At 36.0% G+C, this 11,945-nt stretch overlaps 1 protein-coding gene across 7 annotated transcripts in view; it reads left to right on the top strand.

Annotated features, from left to right (window-relative positions):
• vipr1b (vasoactive intestinal peptide receptor 1b) overlaps positions 1–11,945 on the top strand; it is an 80,517-nt gene that overhangs the window by 23,081 nt on the left and 45,491 nt on the right. For 6 of the 7 annotated variants that reach the window (XM_062020684.1, XM_062020683.1, XM_062020689.1 and 3 more), the window contains one exon: positions 11,120–11,210. In XM_062020684.1, coding sequence (XP_061876668.1) covers positions 11,120–11,210 — 91 coding nt within the window. Of the gene's footprint in view, positions 1–10,859; positions 10,976–11,119; positions 11,211–11,945 lie in introns of those variants that run through there. The other variant, XM_062020685.1, reaches the window with a different exon arrangement.

Genomic DNA, 11,945 nt, shown 5'->3' with positions numbered 1-11,945 from the left:
ATTTCTCTTCAACCCACAATGTAATAGAAACACACCTTCTAAAATGTCCCTGTGTCCAAACAAATGTATATGTGTGTGTATATATATATACATACATACATATGCGTGTGTCTGTGTGTGTATTTGTATATTAATATGTATGTGTATGTGTGTGTGTATTTATATATGTACAGTGTTTCCCATAAACTGCCAAGATACCTGTGGCGGTGGGGGCGTGGCTATGGGCGTGGTCACCATGACATCATCGAGTAATTTGCATAATTTACTACAATGGTTTGATTTTCTCTAAAAAGGCTCAAAAAATGTATACTCACTAATTAATAATAACAGTTTTCTTTTAAACGTCCATCCATTTTACAATATAATTACAACACTTTATGTACATATTTATATACAGATTTGAACAACAAGTTATTCACTGAAATATATTTATTAATTGTGGTTCTTACAAAAATATATCTTATAAAATATAAAAGCTAAAATGTCTCAAAGCTCTGCCCTTTTAATTAGTGCATACTAATTAATATAACTTTAGCCTACTACTACAACCATATTATTTACCAGCAACATAAAGTGAAACAGAGGCAGAGGTGTCCTAAATAAACAGAAAACAGTAGTGGTGGTAGATAGACACAGAGCTTCATCAAACATCTGATCCACTGAACAAAGAGCTCCAAAAATCTTGAACTTTAGACTGCCATCAGTTTTACTCCCTACACTTAACCATGTGTTTCCTACTGCCTGCAGACTTTGCACCCTTTGTTCTATACACATGTTGTGTTTCTAATATAAATACATTTAATAAAGTCAAATACAAATAAGGCAACAAGAGAAGTATCCTACACTTCTCTTTTGTAAAGTAAATATGAACAGCCTATATGGGCATCTACATCAACTATATGATTTGCCTGAGAAGCTGGAGAGGACAAAAAAAAAAAAAAATTTTTTTATTTTTTTTTTAAATTAAAAAAAGAAATGTTTTATTTATTTTTTTATTTGTGGCGGACGTAATTCTTTCGTGGCGGGCCGCCACAAATAAATGAATATGTGGGAAACTCTGATGTATCCTAATGTGTATATATATGTATGTATATGTGTATATATATGTATGTATATATGTGTGTGTATTTGTGTTTATGTATATATATATATATATGTTTGTATATATATATGTGTGTGTATTTATATATATGTGTGTGTATATATATATATATGTGTGTATATATATGTATGTATGTATGTATGTATATATATCAATCAATCAATCAATCAATCAATCAATGTTTATTTATATAGCCCTAAATCACACGTGTCTCAAAGGGCTGCACAAGCCACAACGACATCCTCGGTACAGAGCCCACATACATATATATATGTGTGTATGTGTGTGTATTTGTGTATTAATGTGTATGTATATATATGTGTGTATATATACGTATGTATGTATATACAGTATATGTGTGTATTATGTATATATATATATATATATATATATATATATATATATATATATATATATATATATATATATATATATATATATGTGTGTGTGTATGTGTGTGTATATATGTGTGTGTATTTATATATATGTGTGTGTGTGTGTATTTGTGTATTCATATGTATGTATATATACAGTATGTTTGTGTATATATATATATATATATATATATATATATATATATATATATATATATATATATATATATATATATATATATATATATATATATATATATATAATCAGTAATAATGGGTTTGTAGCAGGGTGTGATTGTAAGAAGCTTACAAGATGATGAACTCCATCTTTCTTCATCCTGTCAGGGAAAGATGTTCTCTGGCAGGATGGAGCAGGCAGACATCATTGTGTCTTCAGCCTCCTGACAGCTCGCACATGTGTGGCCCACCCCACACACACACACACACTCACACACACACGTACGTCGCGTGTTGACATATTAGTGTGTGCAGCAGCAGCGTCTAACACAAACAAAACAAAGAGCGACACGTTGCACTCAGAAAATGTGCCGCACACAAAAACACAAGTGGTCCAAAAGTGCATGTTAGCATTAGTGCTATCTGTTGCTAACTGATTTTCCCTTCACTTTGATTTAATATAAACAACTTTATTATTATTTCATCCAAACATTGCACTTTTGAGACTGCTTTTGTTTGATTCTAGCAAAGCATAGGACATGATTAAAATGCTACACCAAGTTAGCTAGCTACACGCTCTGTCATCTTTTTGATGATTGATGTCTTTAATTCCATGAATGCCATCCACGTCTCCTCTGCACTGTCCTTCACACTCACTTTCTTCAAAACTCTGCTTGGAAAAACAAAGGTATAAAGAAGCAAGTACAGCCAGGACACATTCATGTGTTCACTTTTGTTTTGATTTTAGTCCAAACTTAACCTTTGTGATGAACGTATTAATATCTGAAATAATTTGATTTCAACACAAATGTATTCATTTCATTAATGTTTTCATTTTACACTTCATAAACATCTTATATTGCATACAAAGCAGTGCTTCTATTGTGAAATTAAAACTACTTCTGTTTCTGTTTTGGACAAATACTCCATTCATTTATGCATTTTGGGGCAGTTTTGATGGAGCCCCGTGAGTTCTGCCTAGCAACAAGTGACCTCACCAGGAAACTAAATAACACTGTCCAGTGTGTACTTTTACATTTCTGGTTCGTCTGAAAAATCCTGTTGTGCGAGTTATGATTGATATTCATATATTCGGAGAGAGAAGTGTCGTGTTGTTGAAGTTTTGGAAGATTTGACGAGCAGACGAGAAAAGTCGTAAATAACTGAGAAGTAACACTCACCGCAAAGACTGAAACCCTAGAAAGTTCCGAGCTTCTCAGACTTTTTTCACCAAGGATCACCTAAAAAAAAAACCTTTGATCTTCAAGTACCACCATGATGACAACATTAAATACAGTAGTGTAGTAGACCTAAGTATTCATTAAGTACCACCATGATGACAACATTAAAATACAGTAGTGTAGTAGACCTAAGTATTCATTAAGTACCACCATAATGACAATATTAAATACAGTAGTGTAGTAGACTTAAGTATTCATTAAGTACCACCATAATGACATCATTAAATACAGTAGTGTAGTAGACCTAAGTATTCATTAAGTACCACCATGATGACAACATTAAAATACAGTAGTGTAGTAGACCTAAGTATTCATTAAGTACCACCATAATGACAACATTAAATACAGTAGTGTAGTAGACCTAAGTATTCATTAAGTACCACCATAATGACAACATTAAATACAGTAGTGTAGTAGACCTAAGTATTCATTAAGTACCACCATGATGACAACATTAAAATACAGTAGTGTAGTAGACCTAAGTATTCATTAAGTACCACCATGATGACAACATTAAAATACAGTAGTGTAGTAGACCTAAGTATTCATTAAGTACCACCATAATGACAACATTAAATACAGTAGTGTAGTAGACCTAAGTATTCATTAAGTACCACCATAATGACAACATTAAATACAGTAGTGTAGTAGACCTAAGTATTCATTAAGTACCACCATAATGACAACATTAAATACAGTAGTGTAGTAGACCTAAGTATTCATTAAGTACCACCATAATGACAACATTAAAATACAGTAGCGTAGTACACCTAAGTATTCATTAAGTACCACCATATTGACAACATTAAAATACAGTAGCGTAGTACACCTAAGTATTCATTAAGTACCATCATAATGACAACATTAAAATACAGTGTGGTATTAGACCTAAGTATTCATTAAGTACCACCATATTGACAACATTAAAATACAGTAGTGTAGTACACCTAAGTATTCATTAAGTACCACCATAATGACAGCATTAAAATACAGTAGCGTAGTACACCTAAGTATTCATTAAGTACCACCATAATGACAACATTAAAATACAGTAGTGTAGTAGACCTAAGTATTCATTAAGTACCACCATGATGACAACATTAAAATACAGTAGCGTAGTAGACCTAAGTATTCATTAAGTACCACCATAATGACAACATTAAAATACAGTAGCGTAGTAGACCTAAGTATTCATTAAGTACCACCATAATGACAACATTAAAATACAGTAGTGTAGTACACCTAAGTATTCATTAAGTACCACCATAATGACAACATTAAAATACAGTAGAAGTATTCATTAAGTACCACCATAATGACAACATTAAATACAGTAGTGTAGTACACATAAGTATTCATTAAGTACCACCATAATGACAACATTAAAATACAGTAGTGTAGTAGACCTAAGTATTCATTAAGTACCACCATAATGACAACATTAAATACAGTAGTGTAGTAGACCTAAGTATTCATTAAGTACCACCATAATGACAACATTAAAATACAGTAGTGTAGTAGACCTAAGTATTCATTAAGTACCACCATGATGACAACATTAAAATACAGTAGCGTAGTAGACCTAAGTATTCATTAAGTACCACCATAATGACAACATTAAAATACAGTAGTGTAGTATACCTAAGTATTCATTAAGTACCACCATAATGACAACATTAAAATACAGTAGTGTAGTAGACCTAAGTATTCATTAAGTACCACCATAATGACAACATTAAAATACAGTAGTGTAGTAGACCTAAGTATTCATTAAGTACCACCATAATGACAACATTATACAGTACAGTACAATACAGTAGTGTAGTAGACCTAAGTATTCATTAAGTACCACCATGATGACAACATTAAAGTACAGTAGTGTAGTACACCTAAATATTCATTAAGTACCACCATAATGACAACATTAAAGTACAGTAGTGTAGTACACCTAAGTATTCATTAAGTACCACCATGAGGACAACATTAAAATACAGTAGTGTAGTAGACCTAAGTATTCATTAAGTACCACCATAATGACAACATTAAAGTACAGTAGTGTAGTAGACCTAAGTATTCATTAAGTACCACCATGATGACAACATTAAATACAGTAGTGTAGTAGACCTAAGTATTCATTAAGTACCACCATAACATGAAAATACAGTAGTGTAGTAGACCTAAGTATTCATTAAGTACCACCATAATGACAACATTAAATACAGTAGTGTAGTAGACCTAAGTATTCATTAAGTACCACCATGATGACAACATTAAAATACAGTAGTGTAGTAGACCTAAGTATTCATTAAGTACCACCATAATGACAACATTAAATACAGTAGTGTAGTAGACCTAAGTATTCATTAAGTACCACCATGATGACAACATTAAAATACAGTAGTGTAGTAGACCTAAGTATTCATTAAGTACCACCATAATGACAACATTAAATACAGTAGTGTAGTAGACCTAAGTATTCATTAAGTACCACCATGATGACAACATTAAAATACAGTAGTGTAGTAGACCTAAGTATTCATTAAGTACCACCATGATGACAACATTAAAATACAGTAGTGTAGTAGACCTAAGTATTCATTAAGTACCACCATAACATTAAAATACAGTAGTGTAGTAGACCTAAGTATTCATTAAGTACCACCATGATGACAACATTAAAATACAGTAGTGTAGTAGACCTAAGTATTCATTAAGTACCACCATAACATTAAAATACCGTAGTGTAGTAGACCAAAGTATTCATTAAGTACCACCATAACATTAAAATACAGTAGTGTAGTAGACCTGAGTATTCATTAAAAACAAGGCAGCAGTTTTATTCATATTTGTGGCCACTGTAACATGACACACAGTTTGAATAGTAACACTGTGTTTGAATATAGGAACGTAAACCACTGTACTTTAATCAAGTGATTCTTTGGCGTACTACTAGTAGTACACGTACCACAGTGTGAGAATAAGAGCATTAGTGTATTGTCACCTGTAAAAGTACTTTGATTTGGGCCTGCATCAGAGGCTTGTGTTGAAGTACTCCATCAAAGCCGTGTCCTCTAGGATGGACATGAAAGTGTCGGATTTGTCAATACTGCCACTGTTTCATCATCAGGATTATTCATCACTTAGCTCCAGCAGGCGGGCGTAGCGCAGTGTTTGATTCCCCTGACAGCCGCCTTTGGTCCGTATCTCGTCCGCACAGCAGGCGGGAATCGAACGCGGCCGTGGATAAAACCCTGAGCGGCGTCCTAAAGCCTCGCGACGCTGATCCATGAGGCTCACTCGTACCCGTCATGGCGTCCTGTCACCCTCAGGGAGTGCAGGAAAATAAGCAGTAGTACACAGTCGTACCCAGTAGTACATAGTAGTACACAGTAGTACCCAGTAGTACACAGTAGTACACAGTAGTACACAGTAGAGATGTCCGATAATGGCTTTTTTTGCCGATATCAGATATTCCCATATTGTCCAACTCTTAATTACCGATACCGATATATACAGTGGTGGAATGAACACATTATTATGCCTAATGTTGTTGTGATGCCCCGCTGGATGCATTAAACAATGTAACAAGGTTTTCCAAAATAAATCAACTCAAGTTATGGAAAAAAAATGCCAACATGGCACTGCCATATTTATTATTGAAGTCACAAAGTGCATTTTTTTTTTTTTAACATGCCTCAAAACAGCAGCTTGGAATGTGGGACATGCTCTCCCTGAGATCATCCTGATACCCACTACAACTATGGGAAATACTATACTTTGACTTTCACAAATTGCTTTTTTTTTTTTTTTTTTTTTTTTTTTTTTAAACATGTCTCAAAACAACAGCTACAAAAACAATGAAGGCACACAGCTTCAGTCCAGCGTATACTATAAACTGGGCTCAATCGGCCCTGTTCTTAACGTATTCGTATGAGTAACAAAAATGTGCAAAGAAAAACAAAAAAGGCACAAAAATAAAAACTTCAGTCTAACACAGCCATCCTTTAAAGGCCTACTGAAATGATTTTTTTAAAATTTAAACGGGAATAGCAGATCCATTCTATGTGTCAGACTTGATCATTTCGCGATATTGCCATATTTTTGCTGAAAGGATTTAGTAGAGAAAATTGACGATAAAGTTCGCAACTAGGGCTGCAACTAACGATTAATTTGATAATCGATTAATCTGTCGATTATTACTTCGATTAATAATCGGATAAAAGAGACAAACTACATTTCTATCCTTCCCAGTATTTTATTGAAAAAAAACAAGCATACTAGCACCATTTTCTGGACATTGGGGGTGCAACATTGGGGGGTAACTCATCAGATCAGAACTGAATCAGATATTGTACACGTTTCTGTTGTGAATAATAAAGGATTCATTTTAGGCTGCCTCTGAATAATAGCATGAAATATTCCAGCACCTTCATAACGTTTAGTTATACTAAAGCGTCATTCAAATCTAAATAGATTTATATAGCTTTATCGCCCCGGCTACATTGATCCATTATGAAACCAACCTGAGATATTTCTGTCCGTTACGTTTATTTCGAAATTGGTAACCGTGCGTTTTCTCTCTCAAAACGGAGTCAAATGTGCCGGAGACACATTATCAGCCCCGCGTTGCAACAAAGGCATAACTTTAAAGTTACTCACAAAAAAGCTGAACTCATTAATGCTTGTTGCCACTATGGACTTAAAAAGTTACCTACCGTGAGTTCCTCCCTTCAACCATGGCTCCAACATGTTTCCTTTTGCAGGTGCTTCTGAAGCAATGTTGTACTTCCGTGCCATTTTGCAGGAAACGGTCTTCTTTGACGTCTTTAAAGTAAAGTGTTCCCACACTTTTGACGACTTAGGTCGTACACTTTTCTCCATTGAAGCAATAACCTCAAGATGTTTCTCCGCTAAACTATCCGTACTGTTTTCCTGCGCCATTTTTCGAATGTTTCCAGCAAAGGAGACGCCGTCGTCACGTGAGCTGCACATGACCATCATTGGCTAGCTTACGCCACCTCATGAGACGTAGCCTCAGCGCCGCCCTGGCGCTGTTTTGTACTGTTTTTGTACTTATTTTGATTATTGTTTCTCAGCTGTTTATAAATGTTGCAGTTTATAAATAAAGGTTTATAAAACAAAAAAAACCAACAACAAAAAAATTACCAAGAAAAAAGAAAAAAAAAAAAAGCCTCTGCGCATGCGCATAGCATAGTTCCAATGGATCGATGAATAAATTAATCGCCAACTATTTTGATAATCGATTTTAATCGATTTAATCGATTAGTTGTTGCAGCCCTATTCGCAACTTTTGCTCGCTGATAAAAAAAAACCTTGCCCCTACCGGAAGTAGCGTGAGGTCACAAGCGGTAGTGCTGCTCACAATTCCCCATTGTTTACATGGAGCGAGAGATATTAGGAGCGAGAAAGTGACGATTACCCCATTAATTTGAGCGAGGATGAACGATTCGTGGATGAGGCACGTTAGAGTGAAGGACTAGAGTGCAGTGCAGGACGTATCTTTTTTCGCTCTGACCGTAACTTAGGTACAAGCATTTAGGTTTTCAGCAGCGAAGGCTTGGAATAACCTACAATCGAATATTAAACTTCAAACCCTTGTTACGTTGAATGAGTTTAAAGCTTCTGTGAAAGGACTGCAGTCTACCTTGTCTGTATGCACATGTGTTATGTGAGCAAGTTTTAATGTCGTAAATGTGATGTTTTATGTATTTGTTTACTGTTTTTAATGTAACCTTGCTGCTGCCCTCTTGGCCAGGTCTCCCTTGGAAAAGAGATCTTTGATCTCAATGGGATTTTACCTGGTTAAATAAAGGCTAATAATAATAAAGCTGGCTCATTGGATTCCACACTCTCTCCTTTTTTCTATTGTGGATCACGGATTTGTATTTTAAACCACCTCGGATACTATATCCTCTTGAAAATGAGAGTCGAGCACGCGAAATGGACATTCACAGTGACTTTTATCTCCACGACAATACATCGGTGACACACTTAGCTACCGAGCTAACGTGATAGCATCGTTCTCAAATGCAGATAGAAACAAAAGAAATAAACCCCTGACTGGAAGGATAGACAGAAGATCAACAATACTATTAAACCATGGACATGTAACTACACGGTTACATCAACAGCCGTGCTCACCTGCGTTCCAGCGATCGGCGGCGCGACGAAGGACTTCACCCATCATCGACGAAGCTCTTAGCATGAGCTAGCGTGATAGCATCTGTCTCAAATGCAGATAGAAACAAAATAAATAAATCCCTGACTGGAAGGATAGACAGAAGATCAACAATACTACTATCAGGAGACACCGAACCAAACACTGGACATGTAAATACACGGTTAATGTGTATTCGACGTCTGTCGAAGCCTAGCAATGCTGTTGCTAACGACGCTAACTTAACAACGGGACCTCGTCAGAGCTATGATAAAAACATTAGCGCTCCACCTACGCCAGCCAGCCCTCCTCAGCTCATCAACACCCGTGCTCACCTGCGTTCCAGCGTTTGACGATGCGGTCGGCGGCCCGTAGACGTAGGAAGTCAAGGTGAGTTCGCCGCTAGCGCGTCTGCTATCCAAGTCAAAGTCCTCCTTGTTGTGTTGCTACAGCCAGCCGCATACACCGATCCCACCTACAACGTTCTTCTTTGCAGTCTCCATTGTTCATTAAACAAATTGCAAAAGATTCACCAACACAGATGTCCAGAATACTGTGGAATTTTGTCGAAGAAAACAGAGCTCTGTGTATTGTGTCCAATAGGGTCCAAACACTTCCGTGGATCTCTCGACGTCACGCGCATACGTAGTACAGAGTCGTACATAGTAGTACAGTCGTACACAGTAGTACAGAGTCGTATATAGTAGTACATAGTAGTACAGTCGTACACAGTAGTACAGAGTCGTACATAGTAGTACATAGTAGTACACAGTAGCACTTCCACTAGTAGTATCTACACTAGTCATACTTCCACTAGTAGTCCTTCCACTAGTAGTACCTCCACTAGTAGCACTTTCACCCTTAGTATTTCCACGGGGACCTCAACGAGTAGTACTTCCACTTCATGTAGTGGCTAATGAGTGTATTTAGAGTGTATTCTTGTGTAAAATGGTGTATTATTGCATAATATTGTGTATAATTGTTTATCATTGTTATATTGTGTATTTAGTGTGTAATTGTATTTTATTGTGAATAATTGTGTATTATTGTATATTATTGTGTATAATTGCATGTGTATAATTGTGTATATTAGTGTATAACTGTGTGCAATTTGGTATATTAGTGTATAACTGTAAATAATTGTGTACAGTTCCACTCAGCAATATTTTTATCATGGCTTGCATCTTATTCATATTTTCATATTTGCATGCTCTTACAAATATTTCCCTGTCAACATCATATCTGACCACTTTTTCTACATTGCAGCATAACTTCTCCTCTTCATGTCATCGGGTGTGTGTGTGTGTGTGCGTGTGTGTGTGTGTGCGTGTGTGTGTGTGTCATGGCGACCTGCTAGGTGAATGACACAGAAGTATTTTTTGTTGATCTGCCAAGCTGACATGTCTCTAATAAAGCAGTGTGTTGTGTTGCATATACAGCTCATACTGTACATGACTATACATAATTATAGTATTACGTGTGCATATACAGCTCATACTGTACGTGACTATACATAATTATAGTATTATGTGTGCATATACAGCTCATACTGTACGTGACTATACATAATTATAGTATTATGTGTGCATATACAGCTCATACTGTACGTGACTATACATCATTATAGTATTACGTGTGCATATACAGCTCATACTGTACGTGACTATACATAATTATAGTATTATGTGTGCATATACAGCTCATACTGTACGTGACTATACATCATTATAGTATTATGTGTGCATATACAACTCATACTGTACGTGACTATACACATATTTTGCCAGATGATAAACATAAAGGCTGTGGAGTCACACCAGTGTGACGTGTTGTGCTGTAAAGTGTGATTGCACCAATGGACGTAAACAAAGTCAGAGTTCGTGGCAGTACTTTGATAAAGAAGGTGAGAAACACTAAACCATTGTTGAAGTTGGTGATCGTGGGGCTCACTGCTCCTCCCCTCCCCCACCTCGCCGCTCATGGCCATTGATAAACGCCAAAGTGTTGTTATGACTATGAAGCATGTTAAAAATGACTTCCCTCACAGGCGCTGACTCTGCACATGTGTGACGTCATGAACGACATCGAGCTGGAACGCCAGCGCTGCGAGAACAGCACGTCGGAGAACGTCACTTCAGGTGCGCACACCTCCATAGTAATCATCATCACAATACCAGTGTTGGCGCTAGGAATTTCAAAATGAGGTCCCAGGGACCCCGTCAAGTCCTAAAAGTGGGGTCCCACAGTACATTTTTGGGGTCCCACTTTTTTGTGAGCGTTTTGAAAACAAATGATAAATGTATGCATTATCCTGTTGTATCTCACATTCTATATTGTTTTGGAAAAAGGTTGTCGTAAACGTTACTTGATTAATTTAAAAAAATATTTCAAAATAAAACACATTTTTATGCATACACTATGTAAATGTATTCAGTTATAAACATTCATTCACTTTCTTCTTTCCTTCATGGATCTAAACTTTACCGCTGCCGGTATTTTTTTAAATTTTTGTATTTAATAAGTTGTAGGTGTATTTATTTCAGTATAAAAGTGTAAAAAGTGTTTTGCTTGGGTCATGAAATGATGATAATGGTGTGCCAGGGCATACATGCATTATTTATTTTACGCTTAAAGGCCTACTGAAAGCCACTACTAGCGACCACGCAGTCTGATAGTTTATATATCAATGATGAAATCTTAACATTGCAACACATGCCAATACGGCCGGGTTAACTTATAAAGTGACATTTAAAATTTCCCGGGAAATATCCGGCTGGTATGATGACGTATGCGCGTGACGAAGTCAGTTTAACGGAAGTTATGGTACCCCGTAGAATCCTATACAAAAAGCTCTGTTTTCATTTCATAATTCC

This window comes from Entelurus aequoreus, linkage group LG15 (genome assembly GCF_033978785.1).
Source record: "Entelurus aequoreus isolate RoL-2023_Sb linkage group LG15, RoL_Eaeq_v1.1, whole genome shotgun sequence".
NCBI lineage: Eukaryota > Metazoa > Chordata > Actinopteri > Syngnathiformes > Syngnathidae > Entelurus > Entelurus aequoreus.
The sequence above is the reverse complement of the archived record's forward strand: the minus strand, read 5'-3'. Positions and strand labels throughout refer to the sequence as shown.